Here is a 22,963-nt window from a genome sequence, read left to right on the forward strand (position 1 = left end):
GGGGGTGGCGGGGAATGGGCCCAGAATATCCAGCGCGACAAGTTCGTTGACTCTGGAGACTCTGATAGACTGCAAAGGCGGGTTAGACTCCCGTGCTGGTGGTTTCCGTTGCGCACACCGAGGGCATGACCCCAACAGATCTGCGACATCCCTTGTCATGCCCGGCCAAAAAAAATCAAGCTGGAACAAGGCGAGGGTCTTTTGGGTCCCCAGGTGGAGGAGGCGCTCATGAGCGGCCCACACCACCTTACCCCGTAACCCAGAAGGGACCACCAGCCGGTGTCGATGGGATTTCCCGTCCCAATGCATCAGCAGACCCGTTACCATTTCCCATGCGTCGGCATCACCCCTCCCCCGCCCAGCATCCCCGACGCGACGACGCAACGCGAGGAGGGAGGTATCCTCCATCTGTAGGCGCCCCCATTCAGTGACAGGCAACCCCAACAGGGAATCTGATCCCTGTTGTGCGATCGAATTCGTCATTGACGCTGCGTCGTCTGCGGCCGCCAAGACCGGAACAGATATTTCACCCGGATGCCTGCAACGACCCGACCCCAGGAGGAATGCGCATTCGGGGGTGGTTGGCATGCGCGACAGAGCGTACGCATTGGTGTGGCGGACGCCCTTACGGTACGTGGTTTCAAAATCAAAGTCCTGGAGAACCTCCAACCATCGAGACAATTGTCCTGATGGTTGTTGAACTCGCAGGGCGTACTGTAGTGCCGCATGATCTGTACGGACGGTGAAACGCTGACCGTACAGATATGGGCGGTACTGTTGGATGAAATAGACAATTGCCAACAGTTCCCGACGGGTGACACAATATCTTTGCTCCGCTGGAGACAACACCCGACTACAGTACGCGACTACCCGTTCCACGCCGTCAACCACCTGGGAAAGCACGCCCCCAATACCTGTGTTGCTCGCATCGGTGTCGAGCACAAAGGGTTTAGAAAAATCGGGGTAAACCAAGGGAGGAGCTTTAACCAGAGCGTCCCGAAGGGAGCGGAAAGCAGCCTCCTCCTCCTGTCCCCAATGAAAGCGGACCCCCTTTGACGTCAAAGCGTGTAGGGGCTTTGCAATTGTCGCAAAATCCGCGACAAAGCGTCGGTAATACGACGCGAATCCAATGAAACTCCTGACCTCCCCCACAGAGGTGGGAGTCGGCCAGGAGCTGACGCACTGCGTTTTGGCGGGATCGGTAGCAATACCCGAGCGTCCAACGATGTGTCCCAAATAACGCACAGATTCGCGTAACAGATGACATTTTTGGGGTTTAAATTTCAAATTAGCAGCCCGCATTTTGAGGAAAACCGCCCGCAACCTCTGGAGATGCTCGTCAAATGTTCTGCTAAAGACGATAACGTCATCCAAATAAATTAAGCACGAGTCCCATTGCAATCCAGCCAAAACCAATTCCATCAATCGCTGGAAAGTCGCCGGCGCCGAGTGGAGTCCCATCGGCAACCGGTTGAATTGGAAGAGACCGTGCGGTGTACGGAATGCAGTTTTAGGCTTAGAATCATCGTCCAGAGGAAGCTGCCAGAATCCCGAAAGCAAATCCAATGTGGAGAAGAATCGCGCTCCCGCCAAAGCGTCCAGCGATTCGTCAATCCGTGGGAGCGGGTATGCGTCGGCAACAGAAATTTTGTTGAGGCGGCGGAAATCGACGCAAAACAGCAACGAGCCATCCTGTTTCTTAACCAAAACGATCGGCGCTCCCCACGGGCTGATAGAGGGAGAAATGATGTCGGCGGCTAACATGTCATCAACAGCCGATTTGACATGGTCCTTTTCGGCGGGACTTAACCGAAAAGGATTTTGGCGTATTGGCGCGCTGTCACCTGTATCAATATGGTGACGTAGCAGATGGGTACAGCCCAAATCGAATTTGTTCTGACTGAAAACGTCGGAAAATTCACGCAGCAGTGTCCTAAGCTTTTGACGCTCTAAATCCGACAGGTCCGTCGATCCCGCACAAAGCGCCTCGAGCCACCCTTCATCGGTGTCCGAATGTGGATGCGGCAGAGGGACAGTGCCTACGTGATTCGCGACAGGTTCCTCACAGGGCACCGGCGTTGCGTGAGCAAGCACGGTCCCTTGAGGAACCACCACTGTCTGCGACCCCACATTGAGGACCGCGATGAAAGGGTCCCCGTCCCCTTTTACGATGGTCTGGGCCGGAATCAAATGAGGTCCGCTAACCCCGGCACTAGATGGCCCCAGCAGAATTCCCTGGTCCCCAATGCCTTTAGCGAAGGGCCGACGAAGTTTGAGAGGCACCAACATTTGTGCCCCCGGCGGTACGCGAACCGTTTTAACGACGAACGCCGGTACCGTCGCGAACGCCGTCCGAGCCGCAGTAGGGGACGGCAGAAACGCCATGCTTCATCCCGACGGGAGCTCAATGCAGCCCTGGTCTATTAAAATACGAATCGGCATTTTGCCCAAGAAGTCCGTCCCCAGCAGGCACGGAACCGCCAGCGAGGAGGAAACAAAAATCGGGCCGGACAATTTGATATCACCGATACAAATTTGTGCTCGAATCTGTCCAATGATGCCAAGTGAGCCCCCGTTAGCAGCATAGAATGGGACGTTAACCGGCAGTAAAGGACGGCTCTGGACAGGGAGAATATTGTAAATGAGTTCCGAAATGATGGTCGCCGATGCTCCTGTATCGACCAGGATGCGCACCTCAACCCCGTCAATGTGCCCCACCACGGCTGACGACCCCGACGATGCAGCCACAACGCGATGGGCCAACACGGACCACTGCCTGGGTTCGATCTGAGTCCCCATAGTGGTACGTGTTGGCGCGATGGTGCGCAATGTCGGCCCCCCGTTCGTTGCGGTGTGCGAGTGTGTGACGGGTGTGTGCGTGGGCCAAACATGAGGGGTGCCGCGACTCGCCGGGTTACGTTGATGGAGCTTGGGAGGAGGGCCGGCGTCCTGTCGAGGCGTCGTCCCGCGCTGCCGAGGAGAGCGGCACCCCGAGGCGACATGGCCCCGGATGCCGCAGTTGTAACAGCGCGGGAGCGCAGGCGGCGATGACGGATGGTCGGAGCGGCTCGATCCATCCCGGCCCGCCCGTACTCCCACCCTCTGCTGCAGTCGATGGTCGATGGCGCAAACTTCCTCCGCCGGGAGGGTGGCTGCAGCCACCGTACGCCCGGCCGCTGCCCTGCTGGCCTTCCGTCGCTGCGACAGCAGGTTGGCGTGGAGGAGCCGCGCAGCCTGGAGGGAACCCATTTCGGTGTCTTCCTGTGCAACGACGGCGATGTCCAGGTCGTCCGCCAGCAGGAGGATCTTTTTCGTTACCATCGCGTCCACGCCTTCGTCGTCCATTCGTGGGAAGGCCGTCTTCGCCAGCGCCAGGAGACTCGTACGGTACGCCAGGGGCGACTCCTTTGCACCCCGCTGGCGATCATAAAAGAGCTGCCTGCATTCCGACGATGGTCCGTAGACCCCAGCCAGCAACTGCAGCGCCATCTGTAGCGTGGAGCGTTTGTCCTTCGGCGCCGATTTAAGAGCGGCGAGGGCGTCGCTGTCGAGGAGCGCCGGCAGCGCGCAGAGGGCCTCGGCATCCGACCACTGCGCCATTTCCTGGTGCGCGAGGAAGCGCCGCTGGAAGCCGCCCCAGTCGCCCTCCTCGCCCACAAACTCTTTGAGTGGAGGTAGCCGTTGGTGCAGCGCAGCGGCCGCCGTGGAAGCTCGCACTCCGCTGTCCCCGTTACTCAGCTGGGCTTCGGCACGAACGACGGATGGCATCGCCGGTCGCACCAGTGGTGACGCGCTGTCCGCTGGTGATGACGCGGCAGCACCTGTGAGGCCGATGTCAGACCCGAGGTTCAGGCCGGCCACGCCCTCAGCAGCTGCTGCGGCGATGGCGGGAGATTCAAAGTTGTGCTCCGTTGAAATGGCGGGAAGGCGCACCGGTCGTCGGCTGTCCTCGCCCCGTGGCGGGCCACCAGCCCCCAGCCGTGTGATGTGTTCGAGCGTGGCGGCAGCAGCGTACAGCAGCTCCGCCAGTCTGGCGTGAGCCAGCCTCAGTCCATCTGTTGACGGCTCCCCTTCATCCCGATGCTGCGGTAAGGATGCGTCCGGGCCCGGCTGCTCGATGCCTTCTTCAGCCGTCCCGGGCTCCACAATTTCAGCGGTGTCCTCCGCCTCCGGTACCCCGGCTCGAGCTGTCCGGCGCGTGTCCATGTTCGTGGTCGTTCACTTCTGTCACCAGATGTAATATCGTTGAGGACTCTTGGACGCCGGGGTTGAGGCACACATATTTATTCCGCAACAGTTGTCACAACCCCGGACATACAACACTGGAGGGGGTATCGGCCCCCTCACCCGGCTAGCTGGGAATACACTGCTAGCTATCTCTGACCTACCTCCTAGTCCTCCACTAACGGGCTAGGGGAGGCTGTCTGGCCCGACACTGGTAAGTCGGGCTACGGTACCCGGAGTCCCAGAGCACTAGCTCTGGTTCTCGGGACCACGCCGCTGGCTCGGTCCTGCGCGGCCCTGACAAGGGCGGCGACCCAGGGGAGTCCAGGGCTTTAGCTAGACGATCTTCGGTCTTCACTGGTTTAGCTTTAACATTGTACCCCGAGCTCTCCGGCTCATCCCCTTTTATACCAAAACCCCCCGCTGATGGGTGGGGCCAGCCCCCCCCAGGCTGCCCTGTGCGGACGTCGTTGAGAGCACCTCCCCGTGCACTCACGAAGCCCCGCCCACTGTGTTTGTTTCCCGTGTGATCCTATGTATACAGCCCCTCCGTAACACCCCTACACATATTATTATCATTATCAGAGTTGATTCTTTTTGTTTGCTTTTTTGACTACTTGTGTTGTGGTCATTGCAAACATGATGCCTTGAATAAAGGTGTCAGTTTTGTACCAGTTTAAAAGGGTAAAACCCTACTACTATATTTTGCCACTGGTAAAAGAGATCTCATAGTGTAAGAGTTGACAACTGAATATACTGATTGAACACAATAAGTAGAATTGCAACAATGATGCATAGCACTATGGAGGAACCTTTATTCTCTACCTTTTCACGAAGGTGCTGGTTGCTACATTGGGATGTTTGGCAAATTTCAATGATGAAAGTTTGGCTTGTAGGAGGAACCGAACACATGGGGAAATAAAGGTACAGTAGACTCGATTATTCGCGCTAATGATGGGAAGGACGGCCGCGGATAACTCAATCGTGGATAATCAAAATATCCATTTTCCGTGAATCTCTATGCCAGTGATAACACTTTCCTGCTCCTGGACATCAGAGCAACGCCACTAAATCAAACTCCACCTACTGCAATAATATACTGTACTGTAGAGGCGATCACGTGGATTTTGGATTAACCGGAGGACATTTGTTCAGTTTAAGCACGTGACTTGTAATAAACATTTCCAAAAATAACAATGTATAACTTTTTTTTTATTATTTGGGCTTAATAACAATAATCCATGAGTTATTAATTTGTCAAAATCTCAGATGCGTAGTTAATCCACGAATCGGATAAACCGCATGCGGATGATCGAGAGTTGACTGTATTTTGATTCTGGCTTAGGGTCCAATCCTTGAGTCATCATTGCATCATGTGTACTCTTTTTCCGAGACGATAGCATCTATGGCGAACAATGTTACCACACGTAATCGCTCCTCAAACACGGGATAATGCAGCAGCAAGATGCCAAACTAAATTATCACTTGGCACCTCTAGACTGCTGAGTGCGCAATTATACGTGAAATTAAACCACAGGTTGGCCCCACACCGACTACAATACAACATTTAACCTCCCTATAGTGTAACGCGCATTAGAAACCCCCTAAATGTGTCTCGAGCCTGTGCCGATGAAAGTGATATCGGTTAAGCAAGGGCCCGAGTGCTCGGGAACGGCTCACGGAGACTTCGCCTTGTCCCTGCGGTATGTCTGCACGTGTAAGTTGAGGAAGAGAATGATGAGGGTGACGATGTAGAAGAACACCACGGTGTTGAAACCGTCGGAGAAGTCGCAGTCGGTGAAGAGGTTGTAGCTCGTGTGCAGTGCGATAGCGACGAATTATCTGGAAATGACAATCGTCATTAACAACAGCCTTGTCGCATCACGAACACCTCACTCGCCATCACCATTAGTTTAACACGTCGGCTTTCGCGACCAATATCCATAATTAGATTTAATGAGGTTGGTCGTAAAAAAACGTCGTACTCGGAATTGTAAATGTGGGTTTACTCTCCAAAACACCGGTGTGCTGAACTAGTAACTAATTGGCACGTTTTGTTCACGTGATAAACCTAATTGGCTGTCGGGTGGTGGCGGGTTTAATGGCATATTTATAGTTACGCGATCTAACCCCAAAAAATCACCACCATCAAAGCATCAGTCGCCATGGCAACAGTGATCTTCACCATTACCCCAGATCGTCATCAAATCAATCACAACGTATTGTTACCAAGTCATTGACACCGTCGTAATCATCAACGGAATTATAATCATTCGTCGTTGGCATAATCGGCACGGTCATTGCCACAATCATCATCATCACTGCTACCTCGTTATCTGTCATATCACCACTACCACCGTCATCGTCATCACCATAAGTCTTACGGCGACCTTTGGCCAAGCAGTTGCTTCAGCATTATTGATAATACGTGTTATTACAAGTGTAAGAGATCTGTGAGCCCTCTCACGGACACACACCACGCAGACATGAAATCTCCACACTCAGTATAACACGCACCAATCACACCCACGGGAATACACTAGACGGGGGTCAAGGGTTAAAGGGCAATGATGTCACCCGGACCAGGCATGTGAGACGAGGATGTGTATTGGGTGCGGAGATGGAGGGGTTAAAAGGGGCTGTGAGACGCGTGTTTGGGGTTGGTTTTGGAACGAGTGTTGCTGTGGGTTGGAGAAATAAAGAAGTGCTTAACCAGTCTCCGACTCCCCTTCATCTGGTGGCAGCGGTGGGATGTCTCGTCTCAACCGACGCAAGATCCCAAGGGGGGAGATACAGCAAGAAGACGCTCTAGGTGTCCGGGACGAGATTTGCTCTGAAACGGAACCGACGAGTCGGGATCCGTGGCAGCTGCTCGTCCCATGTGGGCACCTTCCTCCACCAACCCGGCAGTGCAGACACAGCGCTGTCGCCGCCGCCGCAGATCATCCTCTAGGGATTGGAGGATGGATCTGCTGCTGGAGGCAGTCACCGCGCTGCTTAGCCGGCTGGGTCCAGAGGTCTAACGAGCGGGGGGAACTTCAGCCGCACCACCTCCCCAGCAAGGGGACGGGGACCACGGTCAGTCTTCCCGACCAGGCATTCCGCAGCATCTCTCAGGGGATGGAGCAGCATCAGCGCCGCCGCCGACCGTGCATCCCGTGCGGGACCTGGGAGAACACTCTGGTCTGTCCTCCCGATATCCTCCGACAGCAGCGGCAACCAGGGGCGAGATTCAGCCAGAACCTCAGCCGAGGCAGCCGGCGGAGGGAGGACCAGGATGGAGCCACCAGCTGGGCGCGATACAGAGGTACGCGTCCAGATCGGTAGAATGGCGTGCTTTCGTCTGCCGGTTCAAGATGGCCGCCCGGGCAATGAGGTGGATGGAGGATCAAGACGATGCTGTCCACTGTGTTGGACGACCCTGCACTGGCAGTGTTCGACCGGATTCCGCCTGCAAAAAAAGGATCCCTGCAGGGTGTCTACAAGGAGATGGCGGACGTGTTCGGCCCTCCATCCGGGGCGCAACAGAAGTTTAAAAACCGCCAGCGTGAAGCATCCGAATTGCTCCTGGTCTTCAGGACGGAACTGTTGACGTTGGCGGAAGCCGCATTCCTGCGACTCAACGAGTCGGGTCTGGGCTCGCTGGTGGCAGAGCGGCTCCTTTCCATGGCACAGAAGGTGGGAGTGATGCTGCTGGTGGTGGAGGAGGAAGGGGGTCGCTTGTATTTCTTGCGTCCAGACCGGGAACCGAAGCAGCTTCCGTGAGTTCAGGCACTGGTCAGGACTATGGTCTCGATCCTGCCTGGTGCGCAGGCCTTTGTGCCGCTCCGATATCGCACCCCGCTCGTCACTTCTCGGTCGGATACACTGCTCATCGTCTCCGCAGTACCGTTGGTGGTGGGTCGCCATTGCCTAGCAGCAGCTGATACGCTTGTGCGCAGGAATCAGCCACTGTTCAGGCAGGTCCTCAACACGGCTGACACACCCATTACAATTCAGGAAGGGACCTTGTTTGCAAATGTCAGTCCCATGCATTCGAACCCTGAGGTGCACACTATTAACAATGTGTAATTGGATGGCCCCTCGGTCGGCGCAGAGGACATGTCATGGATAGATGCGCTCCTGGCACAGAACAGCGATCTGTCAGCAAGGGAATTGGAGGAGCTCAGGACTTTGTTGAGTGACTTTGCAGACGTGTTCAGTCATGGTCCCTACGATGTTGGTCGCACGACGCTGATGGAGCACCACATTGATACGGGCGATGCGCCACCCATTCGGCAGAACGCCTATAGGATGGGTCCTAGCGAGAAGGAGCATGTGCGGCGGGCAGTGCAGGTGATGATGGAGTCAGACATATCGCCATCTACGAGTCCGTGGGGGGCGCCAGTGGTATTGGTTAAGAAATCGGATGGATCCTTGCGTATTTGTGTAGACTTCAGGCAGCTGAACAAAGTTACCTTGGCAGATGCCTACCCGCTCCCGCGCATAGACGACTCATTGGATGCACTCGCAGGAGCAAACATTTTCTCCACACTGGACTTTTTGGCGGGATTTTGGCAGCTAACACTAGATGCCGAATCCAGACCGAAAACGGCTTTTAGAACGCCTCAAGGTCTCTTTGATTTCAACTGTTTGCCGATGGGTTTACAGATGGCTCCCGCCATTTTCCAGCGATTCGAGGAGCACTTAACCCGATTGCGACAGGTGTTTTCGAAAATTCGTGACGCCAAGCTCAAGTTAAAACCCTCCAAGTGCCATCTGGTTCGCTCCTCCGTAAAATACTTGGGTCATGTCGTTAATGCGTCAGGGGTCGCGACAGATCCCGACAAAACGGTGTGCTTCCATCATTGACCAACACCCATGTCCGTGCCTGAAGTCCGCAGATTCGTGGGGTTCATATCCTATTACTGCCGTTTCGTCGAGAACTTTGCTACCATCGCGAAGCCCTTGCATGCGCTCACGGCGAAGGGACAGTCATTTCGTTGGGGCCAGGCCGAGACCGACGCGTTCTTGACACTGCGCCAGCGGTTGACAGAAGCGCCTCCCCTAGCATACCCCGATTTCTCGATTCGCTTCCTGCTGGACACGGATGTGAGCGACGTGGGCATCGTGCCATTCTCTCCCAGATTCAGGAGGGGAGAGAGGTTGTTATTGCCTACGGAAGTCGCGTCTTGTCGCAGGCCGAGCAGCGGTATTGCATTACGTGACGCGAGCTGCTTGCCGACGTCCACTTTGTTCAGCAGTTTTGGCCCTACCTGTACGGCCGCGACTTCACTGTTCGGACGGATCATGCGGCATTGCAGTACTCAATCCGCATTGACCAAGCGACCGGTCAGAAGGCCCAATGGTTGGAGCGGCTGCAAGAGTACACGTATCGAGTGGTGCATCGGAAAGGAATCAGGCATACGAACGCCGATGCTTTGTCCAGACTGGCAGCCCCCGTTAAGTACACCTGCGGCGAGGAATCCGTGCGCTGTAGACCGGCCGGCCGCGGCGCAACCCGAGATCGTGGTGCCAGTTTCCTCCGGGGACACGGACCGGGCGGGGCCGCCGGTATTGCTTGATAGCGACTTGGAGCTCACCCTGCGGGAATGGAGGGACCAGCAGCAGGCAGACGTGGCTTTGGCACCACTTCGCCGGCTGGCAGAGATGGCACGCGCTGACGATCTCCCCACGTCAGGGATGTTTTTCCTCATGTGGGAAGGCTTGTTGATGCACTGGGACGCGACTGTGAACCGTAAAGTCCTGGTGGTGCGCCCTTCCCTGCGGGAGTCAGCTATGCTCCTATGTTTACATCCGACAGTTGCTCCATCTAGGTAGCCATAAGACCAAGGCTGCTCTATGCCTTCACTATTTCTGGCCAGGCATGTCCGCCGATATCTGCCGTCGGGTATCGGCGTGCGCGGACTGTGCGCGCAGGAAGCACCCGCCGGTCATGCGAACCACTCCCCTGCAGTCCATTAAGGTTTCCCGGGTAAACGAGCTCGTGGGCCTCGATATCTTGGACACCTTTACCCGCCACTCCTCGAGGAAGTAGAAACCTACTGGTGGGGATGGAGTATATTCTTTTTTCGGTAAAGTCACGTAAGTAAAAAAGAGAAAATAAATTAAACCACGACGTTTCAGAAGCAACACAAGCAACCATCATCAGGTATTGACTGCTCCAGCAAAATTACTGAGGCGTGTGTAATTTTGTTGGAGCAGTCAACACCCGATGACGGTTGCTTGTGTTGCTTCCGAAACGTCGTGGTTTAATTTATTTTTTCTTATTTACCTACGTGACTTTACCGAAAAAAACAAAGAGTATGGACCCTTGCAGTCACGAAAACTTCAAATCTAGAATTAGGGGATGGAGTACTTTACACGATGGCCCTTTGCCTGCCCGTTGGCCGACGAGACGGTGGGGGGGGGGGGGTCGTGTTGGGGGGCGGTGCTTACGAGCTGGAGGATGGTGAGGTAGCTCTTCCACCACAGGTACTTTTGCACCGCGGGCCCCAACACGGAGAGGCCGTAGTAGGTGTACATGAAGACGTGCACGAACGAGTTCACAATCCCGATGAAGAATGCTGAGTCACAAATCAAAGGCTCGCTCGTTCAATATTTAACGCGTTTTGCTCAAGCCATTTACAGTGAGGGAAAAAAGTATTTGATCCCCTGCTGATTTTTTACGTTTGCCCACTGACAAATAAATGATCCGTCTATAATTTTAATGGTAGGTTTATTTGAACAGTGAGAGACAGAATAACAACAACATCCAGAAAAACGCATGTCAAAAATGTTATAAATTGATTTGCATTTTAATGAGGGAAATAAGTATTTGACCCCATCTCAATCAGAAAGATTTCTCCCAGGTGTCTTTTATACAGGTAACAAGCTGAGAATAGGAGCACACTCTTAAAGGGAGTGCTCCTAATCTCAGCTTGTTACCTGTATAAAATACACCTGTTCACAGAAGCAATCAATCAATCAGATTCCAAACTCTCCACCATGGCCAAGACCAAAGAGCTCTCCAAGGATGTCAGGGACAAGATTGTAGACCTACACAAGGCTGGAATGGGCTACAAAACTATCGCCAAGCAGCTTGGTGAGATGGTGACAATAGTTGGTGCGATTATTCGCAAATGGAAGAAACACAAAACAACTGTCAATCTCCCTCGGCATGGTGCTCCATGCAAGATCTCACCTCGTGGAGTTGCAATGATCATGAGAACGGTGAGGAATCAGCCCAGAACTACACGGGAGGATCTTGTCAATGATCTCAAGGCAGCTGGGACCATAGGTACCAAGAAAACAGTTGGTAACACACTACGCCGTGAAGGACTGAAATCCTGCAGCACCCGCAAGGCCCCCCTGCTCAAGAAAGCACATATACATGCCCGTCTGAAGTTTGCCAATGAACACCTGAATGATTCAGAGGACAACTGGGTGAAAGTGTTGTGGTCAGATGAGACCAAAATGGAGCTCTTTGGCATCAACTCAACTCGCCGTGTTTGGAGGTGGAGAAATGCTGCCTATGACCCCAAGAACACCATCCCCACCGTCAAACATGGAGGTGGAAACATTATGCTTTGGGGGTGTTTTTCTGCTAAGGGGACAGGACAACTTCACCGCATCAAAGGGACGATGGACGGGGTCATGTACCGTCAAATCTTGGGTGAAAACCTCCTTCCCTCAGCCAGATCATTGAAAATGGGTCGTGAATGGGTATTCCAGCATGATAATGACCTAAAACACACGGCCAAGGCAACAAAGGAGTGGCTCAAGAAGAAGCACATTAAGGTCCTGGAGTGACCTTGCCAGTCTCCAGACCTTAATCCCATAGAAGATCTGTGGAGGGAGCTGAAGGTTCGAGTTGCCAAACGTAAGCGTCGAAACCTTAATGATTTGGAGAAGATATGCAAAGAGGAGTGGGACAAAATCCCTCCTGAGATGTGTGCAAACCTGGTGGCCAACTACAAGAAACGTCTGACATCTGTGATTGCCAACAAGGGTTTTGCCACCAAGTACTAAGTCATGTTTTGCAGTGCAATATAGTATATCCATTATTGCACCCCCCCCCCCCCCCCCCCAAATACAAAAGTCAATTTTTAAAAATACTTTTTGCATTGTGTACAGTCTGGAAACTACTCAAAAGTTTGTTGCATGTTGGGAAGTATGGTAAACATTTCGAACACACATTCACAAATTTCCCTTTTTTATATATATATAGATAGATGAGATGAGATTTCCCTTTTATATATAGAGATGTCCCAACTACATGTATGGCAATAGGAGGGTCTTTGTGTGTGTATGCGTACAAACGTGTTTTCGGTTTGTGCGTCTTTGTGTCCACGCAAGTGTATGTATGAGTGTGTGTCTGCTCTTGTGTATCTCTATGCATCTGCCTGTGCTTGAGCATATTGACGTATGTGTGAGTGTGTATCTCAATTTGGGGAGCAGTAGTGTAGTGGTTAGCGCGTTGCGCTACGAACCAGGTGATCCGAGTTCGATTCCCGCTCACGGCCAACACCAGTGACGATTATCTAAACCAGTCCTGGGCCTCCCGTAGGTTGACTCAACCTCAAATAAGTACCTGGTGCAGTGTACACATTGCCACGAGGGAGACAAAAGGCGGCCCAGCGTGGTTCTGGCCATCCACCCCCCTCGTGGGCCGTGCCGGCTTTCGTAGGTGCTCGCTAACAGCACTTGCCCCAACAGTCTGTTGAGGCTATAACGGGGATATTTGTCTTTGGATCTGTTTGTGGGGAACGGTAGCACAGTGGTTGCTCAACTAACCTGGAGACTTCTATTCCCGCTCATGGCCAACATCATTGACTAATATCTGAATAATCTAATATCTGATCTGCGGGCTGCCGGAAGCTTCAGTGACCCTTCTTCTTTCTGCCGCCTGCCACTGCCACCCTGCTGCTGCGGCAGGGATCTCACCTCTCGCCTCGCCTGCCGCTGGCCTCACTCGCGCTGTTCTGCTGCATGCCAGTGTGCTCACTGAATGACAATGCCGTTGCTGAGCAATACATTCATGTACGATAATTTATTTTGCCCTTTAGAGCTGGCACGGTACTAACCATCTTGTGAATTAAAGCGACGCCGTCAGGATTCTCCTTTCATGGGAGGCCCTGGTTATCCGGTTATGGTCTCGCATTTACCCTCAGTTACTCCACCATTCTGAGTGCCAGTGCCTTTTCTGAGGTTTCATTAACTTGGCTATCTCGCGCTAAGATTGCAAAACTGTGCAGTCATTGGTCCAACCGTTCCTACGAATACCGACACGTTCCCGCCTCTCCGGCCTCTCCTGCCTCTCTGATAATTTTTTAGCTACTCGTTGTCCTGAATGAGAATTGGGACAACTTAATTTATCCTGGAGGAATATGAACTGTGAAGCTCTTTTTTTCACGGAATGTCAAAACGCATGTCTACCGAAAGGCCACAGGGGGGTTCACGCGAACTCACCCTGCCCGCCAGGGACATACTTCACACCTAGCCACCAGTTGATGATCATGGAGGAGTGGTGGTGTTGTGTATATACCCCCTTTTTTATTTTTTTTAATATTAATTTTTTTAAGAATTATTCTGCCAACATATATAATTTTTTATTTTTAATAGACACGGGGCAACTTGGGAACGAACACGGCCCCACACTTCCACAGATGCGCGCATACCTCACCTCAAAGGGCTAGAGGGCATGAAAGAGGGCAATAAAGGTCATGAAAACTCCCCTAATTTCAAACAAGAGGAACAAGGGAGGGGGGAATTGCAGGCGGGGGGGTTAGGATGACAATTTCGTTAAAAAGCCTTACAAAAAAAACCCTTTGATAAATACAAAACCAGGCCACGAAATATATAATTATATTCTTAACAAAGGAAACAACATTGACGACAAAAAGCACAGACGGGTTTTGAACCATGTTAGATAAACAAAGTTACCAACTTAGCCATGAAGATTAAGCAAACAATATCTATCCTCACACCAATTGGAAACCAGATTACAGTCGGCACCAAGGTCGCGACCCATCATTGTTAATTAAATACTGACATTATTTACCTTTAAATAATTTCTACATGGCCGGGCCGAAGCATTAAAAAAAAACAATTATTGCATTTGACTTCACAAGAAGTCAAATAATAAGTACGGAATTAAAGTGGATCTCCTAGAGGAGCTAAGGGCGGAGAAGTCTCTCATAATTAATCAAACGCAACACCCCATGAGAAGCGAGCAACACGGCCGTCTTTGTCTCCCCGCAACACGGACAGCAGGATTTGCACACGCGAGCAAATAACATTTCCATGGGAGATCGGGTCACGATGAAACACCGTGAACACGGTTTCGGCATAACTTGAGTCGCTTGCAATCAAATCATAATGGAACCAAGCAGCAAATAAGTCACATTTCAACTTCCAGGCCAAAACAACTTGAGCTCGCTTAACGCGTAGGTTCTCGCGGCAATATTGTTCATAACAAAGACAGGGAGTATGATTTATAACTCGGTGCAAACGCGAGTCGTCGGTCTGGTTAATGGATAACTTGGGTGTCGCCGTCGCGAGCCCCCCCCCACCCCTTCTTCCAGAATGATTACACAGCTGTGTCTTCAAAGCTAATAAACATACGGACAAACACACACGGACGGAAACACGCGCACGCGTCGACGCCCACCCCCACAGGAATGTTTTATGACACAGCCTTTTGAACTGAAAAAAAAAACTGAGTGGATTTTCCTGATATAAGCAGAGGCAAAATCCATTCAAAGCATCTCGTCTCCGGGGCTTCAGCCCCCACCAGATCGTCAGGGCTCCGGCCCCACCACAGATCTTCACGGGCTTCGGCTCCATCTCATCTCGTCTCCGGGTTAAGGCTCCCACCAGAGATCTCCAGGGCTACAGCCCATCTCTCCTCGTCGCCGCCAACGAAGAAGCTCTCGTCATCCAGAAGGACGAGGCTCGTGGGGTGGCGATGTGCATCGCCTTGCCGTGCCGCCACGCCGAGGTGCTCGCCTGCCGCACACGAGTGAACGAGCCAGCTCCCTTGCCTGCCGCCACGCCGAGGTGCTCGCCGACCACGCAAACGAGCGCGGCCGCGCCGTCAATCTTCGTACGGGCTCAGCCGAGGGAGGAGTCGGAAGCAGCCGATCACCGCAGCCGCGCCAGCCAGAGGGTCCTTCTCCAAGTCGTTCGTACCCACAACTTCCCTCACATAGGCTCACACGCGCACGCGTCGACGCCCACCCCCCTGTGAGACTATCTATTTCGTCCTTACCATCATATCAACCCTACACAATTATCGGAAGACTGATTATCAATTACATGAACCATCAGCTGGCCATGAGGAATCGTGGCCCATCGAGTGATTAAGAGTCCGTCGGTTATAAGAGTGAGGTTGTTTTCCGTGCCTTTCCCTTGTTCCGCTCATCACATAGGCGATCAATAGACTCGTCGAGGCAAACTCAAACTCTCGAAATCCTCATTACGAATCGACCCGTACACAGAGAGAGAATATCTTGTCAAACCAGTTTCCTTTGTCAGAGTCTCGCCGAAGCATTAATTAAAACAGAGCCATATTCACTCTCCCACCAACACATCCGCCCTCACGCACCATTGTCTCAAACCTTCCGTTAACAGATGTAATCTTGCCGACGAATCGATTGAAGTATGCTTCGCTTTCGGGGTACAATAAGTGCTTTTATTACCGCCATATGAAGTGTGTCATGCTTGTTTTCAAACTCGGCCAGTCGCCGATTGTGATCGATACATGGGGGAACTAATGAGATGCCTGGTGGAAAGGTAGAGGTTACGATTGTTAGGAGGGTTTTTAGTCATTCAGTTCGTTAAATGCTTAATCTCGCAAATGCATAAGTGTTTATTCATTCATTTTAGTTAAATGCATAATCTCGCAAATGCATAAGAGTTTTAGTTATTCATTTTAGTTGAATGCATAATCTCGCAAATGCATAAGAGTTTTTAGTTATTCAATTTAGTTAAATGCATAATCTCGCAAATGCATAAGTTTTAGTAGTTATTCATTTTAGTTAAATGCATAATCTCGCACATGCATAAGAGTTTTTAGTTATTCAATTTAGTTAAATGCATAATCTCGCAAATGCATAAGTTTTTGTAGTTATTCATTTTAGTTAAATGCATAATCTCGCAAATGCATAAGAGTTTTAGTCATTCATTTTAGTTAAATGCATAATCTCGCAAATGAAGAAGTATTTTTAGTTATCCATTTTCGTTAATTGCATAATCTTGCTCATGAATTTATTGACGCATGTTTGACCTGCATGTTAGAATGTCACATGTTGTTTAGAATAAAATTGTTATCACAGAAGCATATCGAGTGTTCCTTCCAAGTCCATGCAAAACTGTCTTATTCTTGAGAACTGTATCCTGTGATGAGATCTGAAACTGGAGACCTAATATAATATAAAACACACTAAGATAATCGGTAAATGTTTAATCAATGATAATCGTGTTATCCTGATTGATATAATTCTGGATAAACGAAACTAAGCCTAATTATCATGACTGCTCACATTAACATAATCGCAAGCATCCGCATAAATTACTATGATTATCTCCGTGATTATCATAATTTATGCATATAATCACATACATTATCATAATGTATGCACATTAATACACACATTAACATAATTAATGCGATTCGCGCATTTTTCGGAAAATTATTAATTTTTATTATTTTTATAAAAATTTCATAATCCAACAAATACAACATAATGGGGTGGCTCGTCCGGGATCTCTCGCAGACAGTGTTTTGCATGGATGATGGAATGAATCACTACGTGTTAACTAGAATATCGTGATCAAACATTGCATGGTGAGTGTAAACGGGCGTAAAAAAAAAAAAACGCCCTCTGAGGTTAAAACCCAGAATAGCAGGTTGAAACAAAGACAGTGGAATTAAGATAATATCGTATCAAACCGATTGCATCCTGTGATAAATGGTGTTAGAGGTACGCACTCTGAATCGTAAAATAACAGAATAGCTCGAGTCAAATTGACTACACTCTGTGAGATAATTGTTTTATATGCACTCTGAAAGGAAATGTCAAAGTAACTCCCGCCACACTTGAGATGCTAGGATTAAGAATAATTTTTGAATGGATTACGGGGTACTGGGAGCTCGTATTAAAACGTACCGATCGATCTGTTACAAAACAGTACAGTCAGAGAGACATATGGGAAGGGAGCTGTATCGATAACACGGACACACCTCGGGGGAAACTAATTGACTGGATAAAATGTAACGAAGGCGAACACGATGCAAAAACTGCAGAGAAGGCAGGACAGGACTCATGCCTTCCCACACAGGCATACAGACAGGGATTGTGGAATGAGGAAAAATTTGGAAAGGAAACGGGAGAGAAATCGTCTCTAATAAACGAGGAGAAATGTCCTCACACCCTCGAGAGGGAGGAAAAATCAGTGCTCGCGACACCAGCGAAACTCACAGACGTTGATCCACAGAATAAATATGGAAGTAACATTAAATCACACTCTTGGGTACGTGGACAGAGTCCAGGGACCGATCGCACAAAAGTTAATGTAAAGTCGTCAGGACATGCTTCACTAAGGGCAGAGGCAAAAACTGAAGGGAAATGGCAACACGAGCGACACGGCACAGAGCGCACACACAAAAAATGCACGCCGCTGAAACACGCCCGACACAGCACAGATGAAAGTGACAGATTGCCTGATGATAACTTGTTTGATGATGACGCTGACGGCGATCAACTTTCGGAATACCTATTCAACAGTAAAACCCTTAAATTAATGGACAAAGCTCTAGTCAGAATTCCCGATTTTGACCCACACAATAAGTCCATGGATATACACACACATATCGCAACAGTAGAAGAGGAGGCAATGATTAGAGGGCTGAGGAGACGGGATGAAAAAGCGAGTTTGTTGAAACGAAGCTTACATAGAGAATCTATACCATGGGTAAAGTCACTACCATACCAGGTTAGAAATGATTTTAAACAATTCTAGATTTGAAGCTTTCGTGACTGCAAGCCATCATATTCTTAGGTTTTTTCGGTAAAGTCACGTAGATGTCGTTCCTGACTTACAGTATCCTGGAGTCTACAAATTGAGTTGCATTTGTGGTGATTGCTACATTGGAGAAACGAAACGTCATGTTTCTGATCGTGTCCGCGAGCACAAGTCAGATCTGAAACACGGCAGAACTGATTCTTCTGCCGTTGCCGATCATTGCTACAACTCGGTGGGCTCTCATGAAATTGTCTTTTCCGAGACCAAGGTTCTCTGCAAACCTCCCGGCTACCATCAAAGGTTTGTACACGAAGCCATACAAATATACAAACACAGACATAATTTCAACCGTGATGATGGGTACAAACTTAGTAATCATTGGAAAGATGTTATCAACCACGCAAAAAAGACTTAATTACACTTTTTTGGACCATCTTATCTGACAGGCACTATTTTACTTTACTTCACCGGGTGTTAACATCCCCAGTTATTTTTTGGCAGTGCTCTCTTCATTGTTCAGCCAGCATTGGTATAAACATGGGCATTTTCGTTCTTTTGTCTATCATGTGTATCAGACCTCCCCTCCCCCCTCTCTGTCCATTGTGTTGGCGTGTGCAGCATCAGCCGCGTCCAGGTCGTCGTCCATTGTTTTGGCCCCGCTCCCCCCCCCTCCCCCTACCGATGCGTTGTGCTTAGCACTCCGTGCTGTCTTTGAGCCCCGCCCCCCTCCCTCCCGATACGTTCCATTCATTGGCTACCACATTCTGATGAGCCCCCCCCCTCTCCTCCCCCCTTCAACTTACTTATAAGGGATTACTTCTTGAATCGTTGCCTCACTTGATGCAGCTAATTCGGCTGTGACGGTCCCACCTGATGACGGAGACTTGCGTTGCCTCCGAAACGTCGTGATTTTTGTTTTTATTTTATTTTATTTTAATTAATTTTGATGTTTTACCTACGTGATTTTAAACAACTAAGCCTGGCAGTGGTTCGGAAGTATGGAGAATATTCAACACTCACCGAGGGGTTTTATGCTGTAAAATCGATGACCCAGGGCATGGACCAAGACCCACGTGACTACCTTTTACAATTTAAAAGAGCGTATTACGCAGGCGATGTGAATCAATACCACAAAGGTGATCACATGTTCAAAATTATGTTTTTGGAATCCTTGAGCCCAGAGATTACAGAAAGGATGAGAATGGTTTTGAATCCGGAAACCGCATCCTTACGCCGCATAGAGAGCAAGGCGTACATGGCATGGTTATACAGAGCTAAGAATCATAATTCGGATCCAGAACACACGGAGAGGGATAAGGAACCCAGCCTCTCAGAGAGGAATAAAAATCACCGAGCAGTCCCACAATGCAGGGAGGAGCAAACACGCACGCACCTGTGGCAAAATAAACCAGAGAGAGGTTGGCACGAGAATGAGAGCGGCACAAAGCCGAACATTCAGGAGAATCGCAGAATGTGGAGGCCAAGGGCAGAATCATATCAACACCCCATGCCCCGACATATGCAAGGTCAAAATTACCCACAAAAATGGCAAAGCAACAATCCAGGAAAAATTTGGCACCCAAATGGGAGTAACACTGGGCCAAAAATGTACGAGAATCGCAGGAGGGGGAGGTTCAGAACAGAACCATATCAACACCCCATGCCACGACACACACGAGGTCAAAGTTGCACACAAAGATGGCGAGATAACCATCCAGCGGGAAGGTGGCACATAGACTGCGGAGGTACGGAAGCAAACATTCAGGAGAATCGCAGGATGGGAGGTCAAACACAATCGGTCCAATTCCGACCAATTTCTCCACCGGCTATACCAGAAGGGAATAGAGAGACAACACCAAATGCGGTCCAAATACATGATGAACCACCCACAGTGAGTGCGAGCGAGCGGTCCACACGCGCCCCACCCGCCGAGGTTTTGTTAAACCCTGAGCTCAATGGGAAATGCAAGCAGGCTGCAAGTGACAGGGCGGGCAAATACCGCCACGACGGGAAACATTAAATGCATACGATGCGGTAGGAAACACGAGCAGTGCGCCCATAAATGACGCGCAGATCGAATGCAAGGACAGGGCTGAATTGAAGTGTGATCGGACAGTAGATAACAGAGAGCAGAGACAAAGAGGACAACCAGAGCGCACAGGGAAAACAGTGCCGCACGTCGCAAGAGCGCGCGATGGTGGGGCAGAGAGAGCGAACACAGAGACACGCCCTGAGGAGTGCAGGCGTGAGCCTTTGAATGAAAAATATCCAAGGGAAACCAAAATTAAGGTGGATCGGAGTGATGGAATGGAGACGAATGTCCATGACGTATCGGGAATGGTGTTGAAATCCAACCCACTCGGAAAAACCAAAAGGGCAACATTACGAGGCACGGAATTAAATCGACACACTGACTCGGCAAATGTGCATGTAATCGCAGAGAGAGCGAATGCCATTTATAACGGAGTACAGAAGTTGGTTGTGTGCGCGAATTCTGATTATGTGCAGCACAATTTTACACCAAACATTCCCACGACGCGAGAGTGATAGAGGAAATTACAAAAACGAACCTGAAAACCGTGATCGAAAGATCAAAGCGATAAGCATTACGAACCAAGTTAATGATGTTGGGAGATTGCATGAAAGAGTCCAGGGTTACTCTAAAATATCTGGCCATGAGAATATAATTAATGGACAGGAAAAGGCTATGGACGAACCAAGTCTGAAGGACAGGGCATGGGGAGCAGCATTGCCACCTAAAATTAAAAGTGGCAAACCAGATGATAATAACTTGGTAAAAAGATTTCAAGGAGGTAACAGGAGGAAGGTAACGCAGAAATGCGTCCGAAACCGCTACCTAGCGTTTCCTAGGATTTAACAAGAACAAAAAAATTAATATCCGCCGTAGTTATGATGTATGAGAACCGATGTAACGTAATATCGATGTTTAACGTTTTGTTTTATTTTCTTTGCTCAATTAAAATGTAACCATGTTAAGATCGTGATACGTGCGCGCGCGTCGTAAGAAATGCGTCCGAAACCGCTACCTAGCGTTTCCCAGGATTTAACAAAAACAAAAATGAATATTCGGCGGAGTTATGATGTATGAGAACCGATGTAATTTCTGGTATCGATGTTTAACATGTTGTTATTTTCTTTGCTTATTTCAAATGTAACCATGTTAAGATTGTAATACGTACACGCGCGTTGTAAGAAATAACCGCTGAGAGTAAGGGCGGCTGATGGGATTCATGACAAAAAAAAGGGGGCATTACTTTGTTTGAAAATTCGCCAGTGGCCAAATCGACCCCTGATAATGTTCAAAAGGGCGGATTGTTGTGTATATACCCCCTTTTTTATTTTTTTTAATATTAATTTTTTTAAGAATTATTCTGCCAACATATATAATTATTTCTTTTTAATAGACACAGGGCAACTTGGGAACGAACACGCCCCCACACTTCCACAGATGCGCGCATACCTCACCTCAAAGGGCTAGAGGGCATGAAAGAGGGCAATAAAGGTCATAAAAACTCCCCTAATTTCACACAAGAGGAACAAGGGAGGGGGGAATTGCAGGCGGGGGGGTTAGGATGACAATTTTGTTATAAAGCCTTACCAAAAAAACCCCTTTGATAAATACAAAACCAGGCCACGAAATATATAATTATATTGTTAACAAAGGAAACAACATTGACAAAAAGCACAGACGGGTTTTGAACCATGTTAGATAAACAAAGTTACCAACTTAGCCATGAAGATTAAGCAAACAATATCTATCCTCACTCCAATTGGAAACCAGACTACAGTCGGCACCAAGGTCGCGACCCATCATTGTTAATTAAATACTGACATTATTTACCTTTAAATAATTTCTACACGGCCGGGCCGAAGCATTAAAAAAAAAAATAATTATGGCATTTGACTTCACAAGAAGTCAAATAATAAGTACGGACTTAAAGTGGATCTCCTAGAGGAGCTACGGGCGGAGAAGTCTCTCATAATTAACCAAACGCAACACCCCATGAGAAGAGAGCAACACGGCTGTCTTTGTCTCCCCGCAACACGGACAGCAGGATTTGCACACGTGAGCAAATAACATTTCCATGGGAGATCGGGTCACGATGAAACACCGTGAACACGGTTTTGGCATAACTTGAGTCGCTTGCAATCAAATCATAATGGAACCAAGCAGCAAATAAGTCGCATTTAAACTTCCAGGCCAAAACAACTTGAGCTCGCTTAACGCGTAGGTTCTCGCGGCAATATTGTTCATAACAAAGACAGGGAGTATGATTTATAACTCGGTGCGAACGCGAGTTGTCGGTCTGGTTAATGGATAACTTGGGTGTCGCCGTCGCGAGGCCCCCCCCACCCCTTCTTCCAGAATGATTACACAGCTGTGTCTTCAGAGCTAATAAACATACGGACAAACACACACGGACGGACACACGCGCACGCGTCGACGCCCACACCCACAGGAATGTTTTATGACACAGCCTTTTGAACAACTAAAAAAAAAAACTGAGTGGATTTTCCCGATATAAGCAGAGGCAAAATCCATTCAAAGCATCTCGTCTCCGGGGCTTCAGCCCCCACCAGATCGTCAGGGCTCCGGCCCCACCACAGATCTTCACGGGCTTCGGCTCCATCTCATCTCGTCTCCGGGCTAAGGCCCCCACCAGAGATCTCCAGGGCTACAGCCCATCTCTCCTCGTCGCCGCCAACGAAG

The 22,963-nt window shown here is 49.7% G+C and overlaps 1 protein-coding gene across 1 annotated transcript; it reads right to left on the reverse strand.

Annotated features, from left to right (window-relative positions):
• Nucleotides 1-5,900: 5,900 nt before the first annotated feature.
• Nucleotides 5,901-13,732, reverse strand: LOC144941041 (very long chain fatty acid elongase 4-like; the record flags this gene model as incomplete). The annotated part of the gene is made up of 3 exons (XM_078867464.1): nt 5,901-6,064; nt 10,659-10,790; nt 13,675-13,732. Coding segments are annotated over 3 exons (354 nt in total), but the record flags the coding sequence as incomplete, so codon positions are not given.
• Between the last annotated feature and the right edge of the window lie 9,231 nt (nt 13,733-22,963).

Source organism: Lampetra fluviatilis, chromosome 24, assembly GCF_964198595.1.
Source record: "Lampetra fluviatilis chromosome 24, kcLamFluv1.1, whole genome shotgun sequence".
NCBI classification, from domain to species: domain Eukaryota; kingdom Metazoa; phylum Chordata; class Hyperoartia; order Petromyzontiformes; family Petromyzontidae; genus Lampetra; species Lampetra fluviatilis.